The sequence below is a fragment of the Varroa jacobsoni genome, unplaced genomic scaffold, assembly GCF_002532875.2.
Source record: "Varroa jacobsoni isolate VJ856 unplaced genomic scaffold, vjacob_1.0 contig04226, whole genome shotgun sequence".
Lineage (NCBI taxonomy): Eukaryota > Metazoa > Arthropoda > Arachnida > Mesostigmata > Varroidae > Varroa > Varroa jacobsoni.
Genome location: NW_019215194.1, coordinates 1 through 22,111, shown reverse-complemented (window position 1 = coordinate 22,111; position 22,111 = coordinate 1). Strand labels below are relative to the sequence as shown.

The window sequence follows — 22,111 nt, the reverse complement described above, 5'->3', positions numbered from 1 at the left end:
TATACAGAGTCGTACGATTATATAATATATTGTAGCACACAATGAACCTGTTGTGCCCTAAGAATGTTGTCTTTTTGTATACATATTTATGTATGTATATATATATATTCTACGTCGTTTTATGTTTCTATTTTTAAATGGGCCGAATATGAACCGAATATGAATAGTGTACCTAATGCAATGAAAATATTCAAAATTACCGTAGATATTCATTTGTTCCATTGATAGCCATTTTATTTTTAGGTATGTAAATTGATCGACTAAAATTTTAATAAAATCAGACTTATTACTCAATGGGAGGCAGAATGATATAAAATTATAATTACATAAACTGTGAAAAAGTAATTATGTAAACATATAATTAATAAATACAAATTTAAGTACAATTGAATAGAAGTTAAGTAATTTCGCATTTCTTAACATTTAGCATTTAGATAATGGTAACATTACGGTAGTTGTCCGTCATGATTTTCTGGAATAATATTTTCTGAGTTTATCTACTCTCGTTAACAATCTATGACATCACAGCCATATGAAAATCCCTTGTTTTAACGGTCTCATCGAGATAGAAGGATCTTTAGAGACATGTATTTTGTAGACGATATGAGTTGATTCTGGAATACGAACTATAATTTGACTATCATTGATTTTCCTCTGTTCTTTTCTGAAAACCATTGCTATTCTTTCTGCAGCCTTGTGCTCCCCTGGGATGGTGTACATGAGTGATCTGGAGTAACGACAGTAGCTGGTTATTTTCCGGAGATCTCGTCTAGCCCGAAAATCTTCTATAACTGCTGCGTTTTGCTTTAGTTTAATAGTGAATCACTCTTTTATATCATGGCTAACAAATGTCTCGCATTGTATGTCCCGTACATGAGCCGTTCACATTACCTTACACGGCTAGCTCTTGCATGCATGAAACTTAGTGCGTGCCTTCCCAACGCAGACCGTTCAAGTTTAGCAGGCAAACACGTTACCACTGCATTAACATTGGGATTTTCTACGATGGTTGCAAATTTACATTTTCGTTGGAAGTTCCGATTTCGGCTGAGCATATTCGTTAAACTATAAGTGATTAGTTAAAGGAAATCATATTTTAATATATACCCACAATGGCTATCCTACGACTTAATTGATGATAATATTTGGAGATGGCAAGTACAAAAGACTTCTGCTTAGGCTTCCTCTGTTATATTTTCGTTCTTGGAAACGAGGCATCATTTGATCAGATCACACATCATTGAATTTCGCGCCATATGTTATTTTCCTAATATTCGAATCAAAACCCAGACAGGCGCAATCGGCCTCTAGTTGTCCTAGACAATTTGTTACTTGTCGTATCCCTTTCTGTGGTAACCGAAGGTGCTTGAATAAAGGAATTATCATGTGTGTAGGCGGACAAATCCCGTTTAAATCTGCGTACGCAAAGTACCTATTTAACTTGCGCGGTTACAATCGGCTTGGTCTTTTCAGGGATGACTGCGTCCGAGAGACCCCAATTACGAAGGAGGCCATACGACGACTCCCAAAACAGGTACTGTTGCAAGCTGAGTCATTAGCCAAGATGATTCTATAATAATTACATCGCGTTATACTTTTTTTTTTCGCTAGAATATTTTGCTATGAACTCATAAACCAGAGAATTAGGCTCGTTAAATAGTGTCTTATTATAATTAAAAAATAATATGACATGTAGCTTGTATGACTGAATACAGTGTTGAACAAATATACCGAAGTTCTTCAATCTCACAATTATATAAAGAACAATATAATCCGATGTATCAATCAGGTTATAAAATACAAAGTTTACTATCACATCGCAACAGGGAATAAACGCTTAGTACGCGCGTGCTACTACGTTTTCTTCGCATCAGAGCTGGGACAACGTGAACATATTATTCGGTTTATATCGCGAAACTCCGTGGAGAAATTAGACTCCACTTTAGAAACTACAGTTTGCTTCTTTTATATTTTTCTTATTGCGCATCTTCGATATAAAAATCAATTAGAAAGTTGTTCAATTATATTGAATGAACGCTAAGAACGCAACGAGGTCCGAGTATATTCAATCCTATATGCCCCCTTGGCATCTTTTCTGTTCAGTGAAAGGTTTTGCTACGGAGAACTGAATTAAATTAGTCATGAGGCACTCTAATTTATGAAGATTTTTAATTTAGAACTTAAACTGATAGGCTTTCTTTGAATGTTCGTGGTACTGAGGAGAAGTCATCCAACTTGTGCATAGTGTGAGAGCCACCTTGTTACAGTATTTCTCACTAAACCTTAGTGTCCCAACCCGGCATTCGGGTGTGTCCATTTGCATTACTTTAGTAGACGTTATATTATTATTATTTTAATACAGTTTCAACAAAGGGCAGTATTTTATATTGAATGAATGTATTAACATTTATTTTGAGCACTGTTCAAATGCGTTAATTTTCCATCTCGACTTGTTAACAAATGTGTCGAGTTTTTACGTCCTTTACGTAAACATTACGTAAACTGTAAAACATACAGATAGCTGGCTTTTTCCAACACGAAGCTAACTACCTTAAACCTGGCTTCAGACCTAGGTGTTCTTAAATTTAGTAGGGCAACATGTTGTGCTCGTAAAATTCACTGAGAACGCTGTTGCTAATGTAGACTGATTGCGATTTTAATTCAGTTGATTTTTTTGCAGTCGTATCTATTTTTATTTGTAATAATTACAAAATTGCATTTACTTGGACATCTTTTTTACTGCAGATTCAGGACGAGCGTACCTACCGTTCTCTGAGAGCCATTCAGGCTGACATCAATAAGCAAATCTTACCCAAGGAGCAGTGGACGAAACCCGAGGAGGAAGTTGATTACTTGACACCATACATCAAGCAGGTTGAGGCGGAAGAAGCTGAAAAGAAGGAGTGGTACCGAACCCATTAATAATGAACTGCTTTTAATATAACGAATATTCGAGCTGCCAGGCCATAGATCCCACTTCGTTACTAAGTGAGGAAATGAATGAGGATGAAATATTTGACGTTGTAGTTGCCTCTCCCGAAGCCGAAGTCATGGTCAAAAAAGATCGTGGAAAATGGAAGAGTTTTAAAAAATAAAATTATATTATGTCATAGTTCCAATAGGCGAGACTGTTATCACTTTGATGATGCACATGAATTCAATAATAAAGCTATCGGCACTTTGTGTATCAATGCCACCCATGCTCGGTTAGAATAACTGTTTTCCAATAATTATGTGTTAATATATAAATATTTCTCCATAATGAAGCAATTATTTTAATACAAAATTGCCGTGGGAAAATATCTATTTATTATGAAAATATTAAGAATGACTCGTTTTTCAGAATGGCTATAAATGAGAAGACTAAATGAACCCGCTGTTTCTGACCCCAGTATTACATATTTCAAATACGGGTGAATGCCGTCACCGAGCTAAATGGAACATTAAGGTTTAACTCATAATGAGCGTCAAATGCGGAGTCTTCACTGGCATTTGTCATGTTTGGTTTCTAGCTCTACATTTTTACTTCGTCCGAAAGGTCGTTGCAGCCATAACATTAATATAGTTAAAATTAGTTGACAAATATTCAGAAGTTTCTATAAAAATCAGTTTTTTATTAATCATTAGAAGATCTTTTTAAATAAAATATTCGTCATGTACGTTTTTTTTTTGCATCTTTAATTGCTGTTATTTGCACATATCTGCTACACGGCAAACTAACGTATACACTAATAGACTTGAAAAACGCATTTTCTAGCGAGCCTATACGCATATAAGGCACCTTCATGCATGTGCGAATTTGAGCGAACATGAGCTCGTATTGGTCAGTTATGTTGATATGCTTCCACGAACGGTAATGAATTATTACTAATAGTGGTGTTTAGAGAATGCCATGTTCTTTTAGGAGATTTGATGCAATCACGATACGCTGTACTTCACTAGTTCCTTCGTAAATCTCAGTGATACGAGCATCTCGATAGTGTCTCTCGGCCGGCATATCTTTGACGTAACCCATTCCACCAAGGATTTGAATTGCTTGATGAGCGCAGAAGGTGGCTGCTTCCGAAGCAGCGCATTTGGCCATAGCCGCCTCTTTCGTAAACCTTTTCCCCTGATCCTTGAGAAAGCATGCTTGATATGTAAGCAAGCGGGCGGATTGCAGTCGCATTTCCATATCAGCTAACTTGAACTGAATCGCCTGGAAGGTGTGTATTGGCTTGTTGAAAGATTCACGTTTGCCGGTGTACTCGATTGCGCAGTCAAGGGCAGCCTGGGCAATGCCCAACGCCTGACCTGCAATGCCAATTCGGCCACCGTCCAAAATCGTCATGGCAATCTTGAATCCTTCGCCGTCCTTGCCAAGTTGGTTTTCTTCCGGGATAACAACATCCTCGAAGATCAGAGGTCCCGTAGATGACGCTCGAATGCCAAGCTTATCCTCTTTCTTCGGCCTCGAAAGGCCATCGATTGGCATGGGAATTAGATAGGCGTTGATTCCGCGGTTTTTTTTCGTCTTGTCAAAAGTAGCAAACACAATGGAAGCTTCTGCTTCATGGGCATTCGTAATCCATGCCTTGGTACCGTTCAGAATAACTTTGCCACCTTCGTGTTTAGCGGTAGTTGACGCTGCTCCTGCGTCTGATCCATTGCCGGGTTCAGAGAGAGCGAAACAGCCGACACGATCGCCCTGAGAGAGATTTCAGTAAATAATTAACGATTATGTTTTTAGACATCCAAACAATCCACATTTGCCAGATGTATATACCCATCGGGACATAACTTAATTTTGCAACCAACGATTCAATGCAGAGATCCAAATTTGTAAACAAAAAAGCCGACCTAGACGACGAACTCAACACGATTACTAATTTTATTGCAATTTCTGACGACTGCATAAGTATCACATATAACTAAGTAGTGGCCAACCTTTTTCAAATATTTTTAGGATAATTTGTAGATAACTGCGCCCAACACTCGCTCCCAAATAAAAATAGAATTTCTCCGAAGCAAGTTTTGCTCTATTTTTGTGAAACGTAAAATATTAAAAAAAAAACAATGCTTTCTTACATTGGTAAACGGTGTGATCCATTTTTTTTTTTGTTCCTGAGTCCCAAACTTAAGAACGCCAGCAATATAGAGCGAGTTGTTTACACTCATTATGACCCCTGTCGAGGCGCAACCACGTGAAATTTCTTCCATTCCAATAGCGTAAGATAACGTGTCTAATTCGGCCCCACCGAATTCCGTCGGCGCAACCATCGAAAGCATCCCGAGCTCTCCGAGCTTCTTGACCTATATATTTGGTGCAAAATCAGATACCTGATACTATAATTATCACATTACACAAACGAAATCGATAACATAACGTTTTCGCTTGTGCGCTGTGTTTACGTTGCACTATTTGCGCTCACCAAGAAGATTATATTAATTTCGAAACGATACGTTAAAACTGTATTAAAGGTTTTTTGGTTATTATAAAGTGCATGAGATCGGGTAAATAACTGCGACAGATAGAGAAATTAGCGATTTCATGTATGTTAGATTATTGTTATTAAGCATATTTAAATTTTTAATCAGTTTCAACATGCATTTTTTTAAATAATAAAGAAAATAATAAATCACACTTAATTCTTAGGAAAAGTCACATATGTTACTTTTAGCCGACAATGCAATTGCCAACCTGCTCTCTTGGGAAGGTTTCATCTGCGTCCAATTTTCCTGCAATAGGTTTTAGTTCTTTTTCGGCGAACTCCCGACACGTGTTCTTGATCATCTGGTGAGTTTCCGTAAACCCGTAAAAATAAGCCCGGCTTTGCCCTTTGTGCATCTGTTTCTGAACGCCGAATATATGTTGGGAGGCAGTTACAACACGAAACGCCAAAGACCGATTTGCAGAGAGCATGTTTCGCAACATTCTGCAGTATGTAAGATCGAAGAGAAAAATCAGTCTTAACTCTCCGTTTCGTCGAAACCGTATTTCCATCTTGGTGTTAACGATATATAAAAGCTCTGTCTTCTATTATCGAATACTTGACAATAAGAAGAAGAAAGGAAGCTGGAAACGAAATCACTTTTGCGTGACCTTTGTAAGCTACCATTGCAGATCACTCACAGTTGAACAGAATGAAATAACAAGCACACTAAAATAACAACAAATATATGCACTGTCTCCCAAGACGCAAACAAGGCTTAATCACACTCAACCAATATCAACATTTCCAGTAACTATGTAACTTAGTAGCTAAACAACACTTCAATCCGGATTCAGATTCAATGTTTTGTAGCGAATTTATTTCGACTCAGGTGATGAAGCTGGCATACGACTTCAGCTGTGCCTTTGTGGAAAGAACTGGTTCTCCCATTGTTCCGGACATCAAATTTAGAAGTCCAATTAAAGCGATTCTGGGTCCGGACTGGCTAAAAACTATTTAGGCTTGTTGGAAGAAAGTTTAATCGTATTTTGTTCGAATCACACTGATTTTTCACCCTCGATGAGCATTATCCGGTTGAATTCCCCTATTACACATACTACCTGTGATATCGTTGTGTCAGCTCGTGCTTTTTTCAGGTTAAAATAGCTACGTGTTTGAAGTATAAGTCATTTGGCACAGGCACATATGTACACGGTCGCTGTAACCAATTAATACGAGGCCTCATATACCTAAGTACAACAACTCCCCTATAATCATCTTCACCAATAGTGCGTAAACACTTCAGTATACGCTATTGCTCAGATTACTATTTTGGCAGCTTTAACTTATTTAAAAATTCGTCGAAGTTAACTCACAGAAAGCCGTAAAAAAAGCTAAATATCTTTTCGATTAAATGCACTTTTCCTATGGTAAAAGTCGAGCCTGTATCAGGTGTTCGATAATTATTGTTTAAAGTGCAAATCGTTTTGAAAAATTTCTTGCATTTATCCGATTCAGTCGACCTGCTATCAACAGAAGTCGCAAACAGAATGTGTTACTAGTATGGAAGAGATTCAAAATTGCGCCATTTTGTTAGCAACTTCGTTATTGCATGTATTGCTTCCTACTAAATCGACTAATACATGAAAAGTAAGATTTTCTGGGGAGTTCTTTATATTTCCACATATGTCAAGATCTAATCTAATAATAGTTAAGCTAAGAAAGCCGACCATGCTCCAATACTTCAGAAAGAATCATATTCTCTGATTTTTAGTCATTACGAAATATCTTTAATCTAGTTATCTATTAGTTTCTCCAATCAGAACTCAGTCGTGAATTTCAAAAGACACCTGCCTCTAATTCTATTACAATAAAATCTTTAAATCTCATTAGATATGAGTACATAAGGCAATATGTGGTGGTTTACTGTCAAGAATGGATAATTCTGCATTTGATGCAGTAAACGATTACTCTTGACAGAAATCATTAAAACACTGTTATCGAAATATGTCGACGTAAACTCACTTGGTAAAGGACAAAAACTCACTAACTGGTGCCAGCCATATAACTTTTTACATTACCTTTCTCTCAGAGTTAATGTGTCTCGTAATGTCTTTATCTTTTCCCATTCTTTTTCGCTCTCACCCCCATCTCCCAAGCACTAATTTTTTTGGTTGTCTGCTTTGAATTTGACGCGGGCATCACATTTTATATTGGATTCAACAAAAAGCATAACATATGAGGTAATCGAAAGGTTTTTCATATTTTACAACAACTAAGAATAAGACATCTATAGTGAAGTTTACTTTAAAGTACTTGATTGTGACCTGCGTTTGGAAAACAACTTAGGTTCAAAAAATTAACTTCGAAATCAACACTACTAATATTACAATTCTTCATAATAATAATATAGACAAGAGTGGGCTAGTCATCATATTTCGACGACATGATTCGGAAATTACGTTTTAGGTAAGATTAGATGAAAACGATGTTTAAAGTAACGATGATATGGTTAAGCATGGCCATTTATCATGATAGGAGGCCAAATACGTGCTTAACATATGTATGGTATCTACAAACCATAATGAGGCGATCGGATCTTCAAGAAACTTAAATTAAAAGCCAAAATGATTAAATCTGTCTGTGTTGAGAATTCGTAAATGGCAATTTTCACTTATTTATTAACCAATCGTCGCAGCGCACCAATTTTAAAATAATGCGTCTCTCTGAAGCGTTAAAGATCGCTAGTAATTCGAGTCATGTACCATGGCTTGTATCAGAAGTGAAGCGTCAGCTTCGAAGAATGCAGCTCAAAAAAAAATTCCGAAAAAATTTAGATTCGTTTATAAACAATGTAATTATAAAGAATTTTTTTCCGTTCTCTATTAAAAAGAAGCAAGGCAAAAATGATTTCAAATAATACCTCTGCAATAACGTCGCGACGTTAAGTTGATTGCATGTCGATTTTATAGTGGCTTGGTTAATCCTGTGTCTCAGGAAACAAGCTCAGGCTGTCGTAATTCCTTTTTTGCTTTTATATTCAAGAGGCGCTACCAACATTTCAGTTATAAATTATTCAAGTTGAAAATTAGTTAATGAAACATAGCTAGGATAATTTTGCGTGTTTTCAGATCTTGTGTTTAGTATGAGCAATATAGAGCACCATAAAATGGATTTACAAAAAGTTTCGTGTGGGCCTAAGGAGCGCATTGGTCTTACCTTATGATATAAAATCATATCTAAACAATGGTACAGCGATATTTAAAAGATGCCGAAATAATTAGTACAAAGTAATGAAAAAAATCAAAACAAACGTAATGTTTCAACAATGTTCCCGTAATTTATTTATAAGGCTATATATTTTATCTGTGCAAATATACAACTACAAACGAGCTAATTAAATAACTATTCTTCCGCGTCTAGCAGTTATACATTAGTATATACATTTCTAATAATAATATTCTGACAGTACCGTCTTACGGTGTATCGACGAAGCTCGGAGCTCGACCAATGAATAAACATATTTGGTTGAATCCTATTTCGAACAAATTGCACCAATTTTTTGTACATACAACTATTATCAATATTAGTCGTAATAAAATTCATCCTCATGTGTAGATTCAAATCGTTCAATACGGCTTAGCTTTATGAAGCTTTGATTTGGTTTTTATCGATGATCCCGCCTGAAAATGTCAAACGATTTAAAAAACCTATGAGATACCAGTAATCACATCGGTTACCTTTCATATTCTGATAGCAAAACGCTAATTATGCTCAAATGTGAATCGTCGTCCGGGAAACTTCACAAATGAAACCTATGGTTGAATAACCAAAGAAATGCGCGTAAATCATGAAAAAGTAGCCAAGTAATTTATCTACGACATATGAAATAAAATCGAATATACTTAGCTATTGATGGAATAAAAAATCACTCTAGGGTGAAATCTTGATTTAGACAGACGTTTCCGTGAAACAAAACAATACTGATCTACTTATTCTCTTCTATCTAAATCGTAAGTTATATCAAGTGAATGTATGGCATATTCCCGGAAATTTATAACCGTTCGGTCGCCTCTATGGTTTTTCGTATCCGCCTGTGTAATTGCAAACTGTGACCTCTGATTTTTGAGACCTCGATGAATTAAGGCTTAGCTCGCTTTATACCTTGAAGTCTTTTGCAGCTACCCCCGCACATTGTGCGCCCTCTTTCCAGTAACAAACGATGCCATCCTCTCCTGCAGTCCATAAGGATTTCTGTTGGCCAGTTTCGTCTCGGCCTGCTACTGCAGCCCGGACAAGATCATGATGGGACGCGGCCAACGAAGCGAGGTGAACACCAGCTTCTGTCCACAGCTCTACCTTGCCGTCGTTTGACGAACTCACCAAGGTTGAGAGTCCATCGTCAAATGTCACCATTCCCACTAAATGGTCGACGACAATCTACACAAAGAAATAAAACTACCATCAGCAAATGTATGTTTAGAGCAGTCTACGGCAGAGTGATTTGTCTTCACGTAGAAACTGGTAGATTAACGAATTAGGGCTTACGAAAGCATGAAAATCGAAAAAAAAAATCAGTCAACAAGCACTTCAGTCAAATAAATACCTTAGTACCAATTGCTACAATTACAAAAGAGCGTTTCCTCATTTAAGAAAAGAAGTAAAAGTTTTCTTGACGCAGGGCTTAGCACAAAGTCGTAGAATCGTAGGTTTTCTACCAAAAATTAGTAAGGACATACCCAATAACCCACTTAATAATGTATTAATTAATGACATTTGTCTTTCTGGAGCATCATATTACTATTGACAAAGAAAAACAGTAACACACTAGGACTAACTTGCTTGTAGTTAACTCTGTCGTCGATTCAATATTTCACCCAAATGTAGAACTTAACGATAAGGATGATACTGACGCTAACAGTACGACACGGTAGTCTTACTAAATTTTCAATACATACCTTGTTATCGCCAGCATTCCCCTCGACGAGCTTCTCTCTGGTCCTTCGAAATTTTGGTTCAGCATCATCAGCCTCCCACCACTGAAACTCTTCTTCTGAAGTCACTATTGCTAAACGGTCCACATCTAATGCAGTCCTTTTAAGCCACGACACAGAACTCTAACACGAGGAACAAGTAACGATAAAATAGCGAAGTTCAGTCACTCTTTGCTATGAAAATGATTCTTTAGAAACTGCTTCACATAAATATTTATCCGCCGAATTTAGTCCCGATATAAGGTAACGCACATTTAATTATTTCTAGGCACCTATTGCTTCTTCGCCTGTTTCAAGAAAAGACATTTTCACACCAAAGATTATCTATGGTCATAATTTCCTACGTACCACGGCACACTCTGCATTAAGCGTATACAGCAGAGCGTCATCTTCGCATGCCTCATCGATGTCAAAAACATTAACAAGACCGTCCACTCCTCCAGTAAGTAGAAACGACTTCGCCGAGGGATGGAATCGCACCTGTAAACGGTGAATAAATAGTAAAACGAAATTCAATAACAATAATTATCATAATTATTAAAATAATACTAATTCATACATAAATAATAATTAAAAAGTAATAAATTATGGGCGGTAGCGTTGGAAAATTGTTAAATCGTGGTTACTCATCTCTTCGATGGCTAGGGGAGTATTCGTTAGATAGATAACCAACTATGATAGAGTATTCAATTGTATTCGTTATTTTATAGAAGCTCCGGTGATCCTAACAATGGAACTGCTAAAACATATGTAACTTGATTCCGGTGACTAGCGACGAGCAGGCTTAACACATTTAACATTTCAAGTACTTGAGCTTGTCTAGCCTATCCTACATTAGAAATAGAGTTCAGTAAGTATTTTTACGGATAAGATCTGCACGAAATTCTTGAGATCCACACATTTAGTTTTTTCCACATATTTTAAAATTAGTTAATTATGACCATTAGTTTGTTGCTGCGATTTCTTTTTTATATTGAGAGATTTAAAATACATATTGGGAAAGGTGCTTACAGTCTCAGACTATATGTACTTCGTTACCTTTATATTAGTGTTATGCTCAGTGTTTTAAGCGCCGTCTCCATAATTAATGGAAAAATATGGAAAACACAGGAAAGCAACCTTCTTCGGAGATCCGGTTGCACACCGAAGGTGTCTGCATATTTAAACAATTGTAGTTATAAGATCGGCTTACCTGTGTTACGTCTTTACTGTGAGTATCCCAATAGCCGCCCATGAGCTTTCGCGTATTACGCAGGTCCCAAAATAGGATAAAAGCATCTTCCTTTAAGGTTTCGCTACCAGCACAAGCCACAGTTCCTTCAAGATTTACGTCGCAACTTAGGAGGGGTTTCAATTCGGCAGCGGGGTCTGTCGCTAGGTAGTTTACAGGAAATAGTATTAGGCAGAGTTAAAGCATAGGTTAGGGCAAAAGCAAGAATTTACGCTATTATATATATATTTAATATTTGTTTTCATAAATAAATTTAAAGAAAAATAAATTAGGTTACGGTACCACACGTGGAAGATATGACTGTGTGTGTAACAATGGCTTGTTCCTTACTTGATGACATTTCTAATGAAACTCTATCAGGCTCTCTTAGGTCCCACAGCCGTAAGAAGCCATCGGATGAGCACGCCATCACGCTATTTTCGTCTGCAAACTTTAATTCTGTTAATCGCACATTCTGAAAGCCGGAAGCCGCACAAAATAACAGGGGCTGATTGCAGGATGTAAGCTCTTATAAATTTGGGTTTATAATATAATTGCTAGTTGTGCAAAGAAAACATGAAGCAATTTATATGAATTACACTGGTAACTGAGATATGGTTATCGAAAGAAAGCCAGTGGTTAGGTTAAAACTAACACCGTGATAAATATGTTCTGAAAGTATGTTCTAGGCATGTTATGCAAACCAAAATGTTATCAATGTTTTATGAGCCTACTCGGCTACAAATGCCGCCTCATCTTTCTTACCTTGCTGTTAACTGTTAATTTCTTCGTCACTTGGAGACCGTGGCAGTCAATTACGCGTAAACCAGATGGTATAATTATACATAACTGGGACGTCGCACTGAAATTAATTAAAACAACTTAATGAACTCCGTGAAAAGCGATAGTTGGTCTAAAAATAGCCAGTGTAACTTAATGAGGCCGTCTGCAAAGCGAGCATCCAGATGAGAAGTACACAATCGATTCTGTATAAAATAGCAAAACGTTTCGTAGGAATATATGTGAACCATTGTCAAAAAAAGCATGAAAGTAAAGTTGTAAGTAAGATGAAAGCAAACACGTCAAAAGTGGATAATGCAAGTAATGAAAATTATATTTATGACTCGATTTAGCCTTAGACGTGCTTAATTATGCTGGTAATAATAATACCAGTCCACCTTCTCTATAATACGGTTATGTCCAAGAATAGCTAACTGAACATACGAAATTTAGCAGACTATCAATTCATGAACATCTAAGAAAGACATGCGTAGTAGACATTACATTAAGTGAGATGTCCTACTTTATTCTGTTTTAGTTCTGAACCATACTTATTTCTTACTTTAAAAAAAATAACTATAATCTCAATCATACTTATTACTTACTCGCTATAATCGATGGCTGATATATAAGAGTTTTGCTCTATAAGTTTACTGGCCACGCAAACAAACGCATTAGTAATAGGTAACTTCATTTTAGCCTCCGCTGTGGTGGAACCGATGGTTTTCCGTCGCACTTTTCACGTAGTTATAGATCACACAACAGCAGCGTCTAGTTAAAAAACACAATTTCCATTACTGTTTTTGAGAATAATAAAAATATTTTCAGAATTTGATAATCTCAGTTGTAACCATATACAGGGCTGCGTACAAGATGCGCGTTGAAGCAGTCTAAGAAATTAGACGCGTTTTATGCTTGTCTGCTTAATTAAATTTGCGCTCAAATATCGTTTTTCTTGTTTAACATTTTTTGATTCAGCACTTATACATATAGCGTGCTCCTGTGGACGGAATGTTCCGTCTCAGCTTCAACAAAGGCACGTGCTACACCTGGCGCGGAGCTGTGGTGAACAGCGATACTAACAACCAATTGAATTTTGCCGGCAAGTTATCTCAAAACATTGGACTAGATCTGTCGGGATTCAGTGCTAACTCCCTTTACTACTTTTGGAACCTGCTACATAGCTGAAAGCTCTCTTAACTACTTAAATTCTTTAATTGAAATTACCATTAATTGAAATTTAGTTTTCCGCTACATAGTCAATTTCAACGTGCACCACAGTTAGCTTCTAGGGCCTGTTCACGTTCCTATTTGAACATATATCTCATTATGAAGAAGCCGACTAATAGTGCAATTCTTCAGTCAATAAAGCAGGCTGCAATAGTAACTAATTTCATTCCTGGACTGTTGATTACGAAGAGATTTAGGAGGATCCGGAGAAACCCCGCGAAAGGTTCAGCCCAAGTCCCCAAGCAAAACGCGACTCGGAATCACTACACCTTCCTGCGTTCGAGTGTCCGCCACTTTAGCGGGAGCCAGTTCTGTAACGGCGGCCATAGCTGTGTACACGCCAGCCACAACTCTGCTTCTGACCAGTCGATTTAATGCAGCGAGTGAGTTCAGTAGACAGGTCGATCAATCCGTGCGCAAAAACAGGAAGATCCCACATTCGACTAGGCGTGAGCTGTATGCCTTTTGTGCCGTCTTGTTAGTCACCTCTCGGGTTATTTGACATAACTAGTGCATTTATCCCGTAATCGGAAACTACAAAGAGCCCTAAGTATCTTCTCTAAATTGAGTGCACCATAATGGGCCGTGACGAAGGCCGCAACGAGAAGCGTCGGTAAGTGCTAAGGTTTCAGGACAATTACCGAAAACCTAGAACGACTATTTCATAGTGGGTGGAAGCAGTTCTAGACTTAAAAAATTTGGGCCTATTGAGTAGCTGGTGTGTGTACCGATTTGTTTTTGAAGTCGCCAATTAAGCTTAGGGTTGACTAAGTTTATAAACCCAGCCACGCATTAGGTAAAGCATAACTCCAGAACTATGCCGAAAATGTCGTAGTACGATGTAGTCTGTGTGGCTATCAGATTATATAAAAAATATATTTAATTGTTTCGTAAAAACAACGCAATTTTGATATAGATTCGACTCAAATTCTCAAATACTCAAAGATGGCATGTGTTTGATTAGGAATGTCGAGAACTGCTTCGGTAAGCCTTTAAATAAATTTTATATAGGAAAATCAAGATAGATTTAAAATAGTTCAGTGGCTGCGTGTTTTATATTCGGTGGCGTGGTTTATTCTGAAAATTGTAGACTATTCAATTACGTTTACTGATGGCACAGTCGAATTTTGAAAAATGTTGTTCACTGCATCAATCGTTCTGCGATGGGTCTATGGTAGCGTCAGTTATTAAGATCAGTCCAAACAAGGTCGTAATAAGAATTTGCTTGTGCCGGAAGTAATCAACAAGGGCAACCGAGGTTTTCGTGTGATTTTGTTATAATTTGTGAGCTTTGACAGATGTTCAGTATTGGCGATAAAAAAAATTGCGGGCTTAGATTCAGGTGTTCGTTTCATCGAGGCTCCTATATATTGCACGAGGACACACAGGCTGGCGTTTTCTCATACCTATAAATACATAGCATCGCCAATGATTCGAAACAATTAACACTACCACGAATACTAAATTATTATTTTAGCTTTTTTTTTCCTTTGACATTACGAAATAGCGATGATGTTACATTAGAATGTAAATGAGCATTAATTAGCTGTATTTTCTCGACCTAATTGTATGTGAAAAATTCAAAAATTTTTGTAGGGTCCAAGTTGGCTGCAGTTGGAACAGGATAAAATTCAATTTACAACCTGAATGAGATCAAACTATTTTGACCTCAGTAAAGAAATCCTTTAGCGAGCATTAGACTTTAATGCTAAAGTTTAAAAAAGTTTGTACGGTATTGTTTTCCATCTATGAAATGTGTGAAACATGATTTTCATAAGAACATGTTGGCAAAGAAGACGGTTTTTTTAGATATGTTTAAATACGTAGATTTCTATAATTCCAACCAAGCGTTCTGTTATTTCTGTAGAAATAATACAATTTCTACGTATGTTGCTATGTTGATATCCTAGAAGCTGCCTTGTTTTTGAGTTATGGTCTCTGTTTTATCGTTATGCCAAAACATGCTATTTAATAGATTTTTAATAGATCGAACGACTCATCGAGCCAATTAATTATACGCAAAAATAATTGCAGCCATGTAGAAGCCCACTGCTCTGTTTGAAGATACCCGGTAGTGCTTGTAAAGAACACGGTTAAACTAATGCTCAACAGATACTGTTGTAATGGGTAAATTGCAGATTTTGTAGCTAATGTACAGCGGACCCTTGTTCTCATTGTTATATCATATCCTATTATTTGCATTGATTTGTCACTTCTACTGCTAGCGAGACCCAGTCTGAGAATTATTTCAGTATGTTCTTTAAAGACCGTAACTAAACGTAATTGTCTTTGTTCTTTTTTTACATATCATATGTTTGGTACAAGAGATTTACCAAGCTTTGATATCCACACCTTGGGTATCAAGGTACATGATGCCGTTCATTGCTTGTTTCCATTTGCAGAGATCGGCGGGAACGATCTCGGGACAGATCTCGCGAAAGACGAAGGGACCGCTCCCGATCTCGGGTGAGATCACGTGACCGAATGTCGGGTTTTCGCAACCGAAGCCGTAGTAGGGATCATCGTCACGGTACCAATGACTCTAACAGGTAAGTATAGATTTTTCTATCTTTTTGAAGTTTGAGTAGATGGTTAAGGGGCGAAATATTGGAACGTTAAGTCAGCACCGTAGAATTTATAAAAACTTCAATCCATCTCATCGTGGCTGATATAAATAGATATTATATTGACTTATCGAAATATTCTCGAAAGTATTTTTTCGAAAAGTTATTTTAGTGGCTAGTTCAAACCTTCCTGACTGTCCTTATAACTGCTTCGTTAATAATTTTTCGACTCTATGTAAAATAAGGAAACTGTTATCAAGCGAAACATATTCTGCCCTTCGGTTCATACGCTTCAGTATGTAATATATTTGTGACTTTACTTATTCTTTTGGGGGAGTTTAGACGCGACTATTGTCGCGATGATCGTCGAGGCCGTGACCGAGCTCCTAGTGACCGCAGCGACCGTCGTGGAGAACGTCGAAGGTCAACCGAAAGAAAGAAGGCTGACTCGCCAGAGCTTCCTCGGGCTAACAAATTCTTCGACCGGGCACGGAAATTAGGTAAAAAACTAACGCTTGTGAACTGTCAAATTGTAGCAATGAATAGTAAGCAATGTAACGCCCCTATGGTAAAATAACTATATAGTTTACGTAAACAATTTAATTTTTTTTATGTGAATATCATATAATGTGTTCATCGGCGCTTCACCTGTAAGCGTACTTGTTTTCCCACATGTTGAAAGCGTTCTCCGATTATCCTTTTTTCCTCTGTAAATTTCCGCAATTTCTATAATTGTTTGCTGTCAATGTGGTTGCCTTGCAGGCATTGTTCCAGACACAACCCACATCACTACGCCCGCGTCATCATCCTCGTCAGATGCCGAACAAACTACCAGCGCACAGCCATCGACTGCTGTCGCTGCGAGTCTTGCCGCAGCCCGTGCTCTCGCATTATCCGCTTCACTAACTCAGGCAGGAGTGAATCGCAATCAGACCTTACCTTTAGGTCTTCCTTTGGGAGCAAGTGGCATCGGGTCCGGCGGTGTAGCCATTCCCAGCCCGAACCCGGACGTACCCTCGTATTACAACCCAGCGAATGTGAATACGCAGCGAATTGCCGATCAGATTAAGAAACGGAAAATGCTGTGGACGAGACCTGGCTCGGAAGAAGGAAAGAAAGAAGAGAACTCGGCCGGCGAGCAACATAGCGATCAAAGCCAAGCTCCTGGCTCATCCACAGTAAAGCATTGGGCAAAGGCTACATTTAAAGGTTAGTGCATCTCCGTCAATTAGCTAAGTTTGCAAAAATTTGCAACCCGCACAATGCACTGCAAGGGGGACTGCAGCTAGGTAATATAAGACCTTTTGAGAGTGTGTCGGTGGAACTCTGCAGACTGCTTTTTCCTATATCAGACTTCGCTTAAGCGTTTCGGGTTTTCTGTGACATGTTTTCTAGAAACATTCCATATATGTCGTGAAATGGCACGGTTCTTCGAAGATATTTTTACCCTGAAAAGCGTAGTTTTTTTTCTACCTAAACAAGTGGCGACCTTCTAAAAGAAAAGTTTCTCTATAATCTAGACATCTTTGACGCATTTCAAAGAGACTGGCAGGCACAAGTGTTGTGCAATCCAACGTTATTCCTTTTACATGATGATTTAAAGTTTTGTTTTTTTGTAATTTTGTTTTTCTCTCCACAAATTGATTTGTAATCTACCGTATCTAGTGGGAAATGACACATATGTTTCTGACTCGTTGAATCTGTTATTGGGCAGTTACTTTAACCATGTTGTTGTTATTGTTGTCTCGGCGACTGGGCAGATATGCGCCTGGAGCCCAACCTGTGGCCCGGCTAAGGACCCCCAAGCGGTGAGTAACCTTCAAGCATACCTCAGTCATCGTGGCCTTGTGGCCCCCTTCTTCCGTACCGAAGGGGGTTCTCACGCTCTCAAGATGGCGGCCGAAGAAGATAACATACAGCCTGCGCGGAGTGCATTTGCCTAGCTCGTCTGTCCCCACGCCCCCGTACATCACGATCATTTAAAGGGTTGTAGGTTTAGGGCAGATACTTAGGCACGACACGGCTCACGTCCTTCTCAGTAAACAATACTAATTCGGTAATACTAAGGGCGAAGATCTTCGAAAGCTCGCCACAAAATAACACCATCTCTCACATTTAGCAACGGCAGTATCACAGGGTGGGCTCGCGGGCTTGGACTATAACAAACAGCATCTGGTACAGCTAAACAACGCGACGAACTAGTTCGCTGCAGCAATAATTTTTTTTTTTAGGGGAAACGGTCTAGAGTAAGGAATGGAAACTACGGATTTTGATCTTATGCCTATAATATTTGTGGCAAGATTTGAAGATGTGAAGCTCTACCTTTATAAATAAAAGGAGTACGGGATGGGCTTAGAATTTGCGTTAAACTTTAAGAAGTCTTTTCCAGTACTGGGATTTATATTTTGTCTCATCGAACCACAGTATCAACGCGTTTAAGGATGTCTGACAAACATTTTCGTAATAACTCCCCTTGCTTTCGTTCCCAACGAACTTATTTTCTTTACGATGCTCTGACTTATTTGGATTTACCCCGGACGGGGAAATGTGCTTCGGATTTTGATTGACTGTCCTGTGGTTTTTCCATTTCCGTTGACCAATCGTTAGTTAATCTCTCTATGCTGCGTGTTTTCAGGTGACGATGGCAAGATGACTGCTAAGTTCCGTAAGTTGATGGGGATTAAAGACGACGATCTGAAGGATACACCGCTGAAGGATTCATCAAAAGTTCTCGACGAGCAGGACCAGCTTTTCAAACACCTTGATCAACAGTATCAGGCAGCTAGAGCTACAACTCACACTCAGCGAGGCATGGGCCTGGGGTGGGGTCACTGAAGTGAAGAGTGGGCATCTACGTTTTCTCGTTTCCGAGTAATTTACGGAAATGGATAGAGGAAAAAGCTTGTGCTAATGATCGGCGGTATTTATCAACTCTGCGGCCATCTTCGATCTCAAGCATGAAACGAACCTCGAGGAGAATGCCCTTTATGGAAGGCAATGTCTTCGTTTGGAAGGCCTCCTGAAATTCTCTTGGAGACTTGGAGCTCGTTCTCCTTCAGTGCGGGTCTCCAGCATATTTAATTGGCTTTAAAGGGGGCTTGTTTTATTTCTATTGTTTTAGATCTATATATTTGTTTAGAATCTTTTTAGTCATCTGAAATGTTTTTTTTCGCAGAACTAGGTCGTTCAAGGCCTTTTATTGTCAGATTACTTTAAATCGTCAAAAAGTAGGAACGGACTTAGGCCATTATTTTTTTGGTGAAGAAATAGCAGTAGAACCATTGGTTGAAAGATTTAAAGGTGCATGCTATTAATTGCACAATCGAGTGAATTGGCAAGTGCATTGTTCCTATTATATGTCAGTGTTACCTTATGATGGTGGCATCACACATTCGTGCCCATTTGCGAAGACTGTAACTCCCAGAATGACGCTACAATTTACTGAGCGTTTACGTTGACTATATGCAACCGAACAATTTAACGGTGATTGCTGCTTGCAATTCTACGAGAAAGATGGTATTCCTGGCCCAAAATATCCAAAGTTGAAGTTGATTTGGGTCTCCATTACTCGGCGACAGTTGGGACATCGGCAGTTTAGAATTGCACCGATCTTGTTGGTATTCATATGTCAAGCTGGGATTTTTTAGTTAACCAAAGTCATTGCTAACAAAGACTTTGTGTATATAATTATCTGTACTATTTACTGCTAACATGATTGCTTATTGTCTAATGTACATACATAATGTCTAGACTACAATATAAAATAAGCTAGAAACAAAAGAATGTCTTTCTTTTTTAGTTAGCTACCGTCGTGGGTTTGTGAAAACCAATCTATAAGAGTATCTGCTTGTATATCACTATATATATATATATATATATATACGATTTTTGCCGCCGCATTTACTTCATTTTTTAACACTACGTCTCAAAAAGTCAAATTGACATATTTTCGTTTTACTTCTATGATAGTCTACATTGCGAATCACATAGCAGCGACGCTATTCAACGAAAGTAGTTCAAGAACTTCCATTTACATTATAAAATGCAAATATCCACATTCCTACGGGTTCCTATTTATATTCCCATTCATAAGTTATAATGTAGGATATAAACATTATTCACAATTCTGTTTATCGTAGAACCCTTAGTACGTTGTGCTCCGGGTAGCTCTTGTCTCACTACGATATTGTGGTTCACGCGTATGAAAAAAATCTGTCGATGTCGTTTTAAAGATCGTTGCGCGAATTACTAATATGTGTGACATGCACAAAAGATGGTCGAGCGACATGATAAATCAGAAAGGTTTAGGTTCAATGTAAATCCGTGCTTATATTCTATAATCTACTCGTTCCCAAATAGTTCTAAAATTTCAGTTCAGTTAAAATATTTGTTCCATGTAGAATACTAAATTGTGTATATTCGCTTCTACAGTTTTTAGTTTTCCAGTGAGAAATTCTAGCTAGGAAACTGCAAAGCTTTCACTAAAAAGTAGTTTCACCGTTAATATTGTTTAAAATATATTCTGTTTGCCTACCACAAGCTCACAAATACAAAAACCATATGTGGCATGCACCACCTAAGTTCCTATATTTTAATGGTCTTCCCACAGAGTTAATGCTTTATTAAAACTAGCCACTAAAAGGTCATTTGTACGTTTGCAATGTGCATGAAGCGCAAACTTTCACAGCATTTAAAATGTTATATTATATATATAAACATACACAAACATATATATTCCCTCCTATATTCCACAGATATTTACGCATAATTCTTCCATGCTCTTATAATATATTGCACCATCGATGGCGCAAATTACAGAATTAAATCAGTAAAATATGAATCATATGAACATTATTTACGTAATTGGTATCGTTAAGCAGCGACCAGCTGACAACGTTGGATTTAATGTAAAATTTTAAAAACTGTTGTACCTAGAGCTTCACTAAGGTAAACTAACGCAAGCTCTAGATAAAATAATAGGCCACTACCAAAATTACTTGAACAGTCTGAATGCCTATAGTATTTTATGTAAACGTCACGAAACATTTTAATAAACGTATCAATGCCGGATCCCGAACAGTGCAACCTACGCAATTGCTGGGTATCGAACTCGCACGAGGATCGCGCGTTGGACGATTCATAAATTTACATTTCTGGACATCTTCTGACCGCAGTAAGTTTATTAGCGTCATCATCGCTTCATTTGTTCTCAAGACTCTTAAATTTCTGCTCCAATTGTTTGCAGTATGCATCAAGCTTGTAGGCGGCTTGTTCCAGCGAATCCACGCTCTCCTCGATATTATCGATCTGCGCAAGTACTGGTGCCAGCTCCTTGTACTGTTGCTCCAACGCTTCTAAGGCGCTGCCGATAGCCTGCGACCAGCAGCGATGAAAAAGTTAGACAAGGTGTGTCTTCTTTGACACCGGAAGAAGTTCTACTGTACCGCAGGTTTTCGTACTTACCTGGGTCGTCTGAGTTAGATCTCGGTATTTGTTTAGAGCAGCGCGGTTCATTTGCTGTAGTAACTGGTATTCATCGAGCGTTGCGTTGAGCTCGGTGCGAACGTAATCCGCTGTAGCGGTGAACATTTTATCCGCAGCTTCTTCCATCGTATGCTGGAACTGAAAGGTTCACTAAATCAACTAGTCACCAAAGCACAGAGTCGACATATAACGGGAAATGCTAGTGAAACTATAGGCACGAATACACTGTTCTATTGTCAGTACTGAAAACCTAATTAGAGTTCTTTGAGCGGGTAGTGATATAACTGGTAACAATAATCACCATCGTTTTAAACTATATTATCATTCTTTGGTTAAAATGTTGTAATATTTGTACGTTATGATCATATTTGGAGTCCAACTGATGATAAAGATTTATTGATTAAATATATCTAAGTATATATATATAAGATTATATAT

General features: G+C 38.0%; 5 protein-coding genes across 9 annotated transcripts; 2 read left to right on the top strand and 3 right to left on the bottom strand.

The window, feature by feature from the left end:
* Positions 1-1,300: 1,300 nt before the first annotated feature.
* On the top strand, positions 1,301-3,216 carry LOC111273012 (cytochrome b-c1 complex subunit 7-like). The gene is made up of 2 exons (XM_022854705.2): positions 1,301-1,534; positions 2,746-3,216. Exons 1-2 carry the CDS (start codon positions 1,385-1,387, stop codon positions 2,920-2,922), a joined length of 327 nt encoding a protein of 108 aa, XP_022710440.1. The 5' UTR covers positions 1,301-1,384; the 3' UTR covers positions 2,923-3,216.
* Positions 3,217-3,585: 369 nt separating this feature from the next.
* Positions 3,586-7,552, bottom strand: Arc42 (Activator-recruited cofactor subunit 42). The gene is made up of 4 exons (XM_022854695.2): positions 7,493-7,552; positions 5,681-5,915; positions 5,068-5,292; positions 3,586-4,687 (listed from the first exon to the last, which is right to left on the bottom strand). Exons 2-4 carry the CDS (start codon positions 5,912-5,914, stop codon positions 3,881-3,883), a joined length of 1,266 nt encoding a protein of 421 aa, XP_022710430.1. The 5' UTR covers position 5,915; positions 7,493-7,552; the 3' UTR covers positions 3,586-3,880.
* A 1,177-nt stretch (positions 7,553-8,729) lies between these two features.
* LOC111273010 (WD repeat-containing protein 89) lies at positions 8,730-13,811 on the bottom strand. 3 transcript variants are annotated; one of them, XM_022854699.2, is made up of 9 exons: positions 13,623-13,811; positions 13,001-13,166; positions 12,381-12,477; positions 11,967-12,090; positions 11,598-11,779; positions 10,754-10,885; positions 10,370-10,528; positions 9,576-9,851; positions 8,730-9,094 (listed from the first exon to the last, which is right to left on the bottom strand). In XM_022854699.2, exons 2-9 carry the CDS (start codon positions 13,087-13,089, stop codon positions 9,041-9,043), a joined length of 1,113 nt encoding a protein of 370 aa, XP_022710434.1. In that variant the 5' UTR covers positions 13,090-13,166; positions 13,623-13,811; the 3' UTR covers positions 8,730-9,040. The 3 variants fall into 3 exon arrangements, with proteins under 3 accessions (XP_022710434.1, XP_022710435.1, XP_022710436.1); XM_022854700.2 differs by having other exon boundaries at positions 13,001-13,130; XM_022854701.2 differs by lacking the exons at positions 13,001-13,166; positions 13,623-13,811 and having other exon boundaries at positions 11,967-12,059.
* Positions 13,812-13,962: 151 nt separating this feature from the next.
* Positions 13,963-19,972, top strand: LOC111273011 (uncharacterized). Of its 3 annotated transcripts, XM_022854704.2 has the most exons (6): positions 13,963-14,238; positions 16,028-16,174; positions 16,532-16,689; positions 16,952-17,398; positions 17,950-17,997; positions 18,825-18,965. In XM_022854704.2, the coding sequence occupies exons 1-5, from the start codon at positions 14,204-14,206 to the stop codon at positions 17,982-17,984; spliced, it is 822 nt and encodes a 273-aa protein (XP_022710439.1). In that variant the 5' UTR covers positions 13,963-14,203; the 3' UTR covers positions 17,985-17,997; positions 18,825-18,965. The 3 variants fall into 3 exon arrangements, with proteins under 3 accessions (XP_022710439.1, XP_022710437.1, XP_022710438.1); XM_022854702.2 differs by lacking the exon at positions 17,950-17,997 and having other exon boundaries at positions 18,825-19,972; XM_022854703.2 differs by lacking the exon at positions 17,950-17,997 and having other exon boundaries at positions 15,991-16,174; positions 18,825-19,972.
* An 823-nt stretch (positions 19,973-20,795) lies between these two features.
* On the bottom strand, positions 20,796-22,051 carry Blos2 (biogenesis of lysosome-related organelles complex 1 subunit 2). The gene is made up of 2 exons (XM_022854706.2): positions 21,653-22,051; positions 20,796-21,562 (listed from the first exon to the last, which is right to left on the bottom strand). Exons 1-2 carry the CDS (start codon positions 21,797-21,799, stop codon positions 21,389-21,391), a joined length of 321 nt encoding a protein of 106 aa, XP_022710441.1. The 5' UTR covers positions 21,800-22,051; the 3' UTR covers positions 20,796-21,388.
* Between the last annotated feature and the right edge of the window lie 60 nt (positions 22,052-22,111).

Coding starts and splice junctions, on each gene's coding strand:
- LOC111273012 (XM_022854705.2), top strand. CDS start 1,385: ATGTGTGTAGGCGGACAAATCCCGTTTAAATCTGCGTACGCAAAGTAC. Junction 1,535..2,745: donor TACGACGACTCCCAAAACAG/GTACTGTTGCAA, acceptor TTTTTACTGCAG/ATTCAGGACGAGCGTACCTA.
- Arc42 (XM_022854695.2), bottom strand. CDS start 5,914: ATGTTGCGAAACATGCTCTCTGCAAATCGGTCTTTGGCGTTTCGTGTT. Junction 5,293..5,680: donor AAACCTTCCCAAGAGAGCAG/GTTGGCAATTGC, acceptor CCAAATATATAG/GTCAAGAAGCTCGGAGAGCT. Junction 4,688..5,067: donor GGATCACACCGTTTACCAAT/GTAAGAAAGCAT, acceptor AATCTCTCTCAG/GGCGATCGTGTCGGCTGTTT.
- LOC111273010 (XM_022854699.2), bottom strand. CDS start 13,089: ATGAAGTTACCTATTACTAATGCGTTTGTTTGCGTGGCCAGTAAACTT. Junction 10,886..11,597: donor ACAGTAAAGACGTAACACAG/GTAAGCCGATCT, acceptor CACCGTTTACAG/GTGCGATTCCATCCCTCGGC. Junction 9,852..10,369: donor GGAATGCTGGCGATAACAAG/GTATGTATTGAA, acceptor TTCTTTGTGTAG/ATTGTCGTCGACCATTTAGT.
- LOC111273011 (XM_022854702.2), top strand. CDS start 14,204: ATGGGCCGTGACGAAGGCCGCAACGAGAAGCGTCG. Junction 14,239..16,027: donor GGCCGCAACGAGAAGCGTCG/GTAAGTGCTAAG, acceptor TTCCATTTGCAG/AGATCGGCGGGAACGATCTC. Junction 16,690..16,951: donor CGACCGGGCACGGAAATTAG/GTAAAAAACTAA, acceptor GTTGCCTTGCAG/GCATTGTTCCAGACACAACC.
- Blos2 (XM_022854706.2), bottom strand. CDS start 21,799: ATGGAAGAAGCTGCGGATAAAATGTTCACCGCTACAGCGGATTACGTT. Junction 21,563..21,652: donor ATCTAACTCAGACGACCCAG/GTAAGTACGAAA, acceptor TGCTGGTCGCAG/GCTATCGGCAGCGCCTTAGA.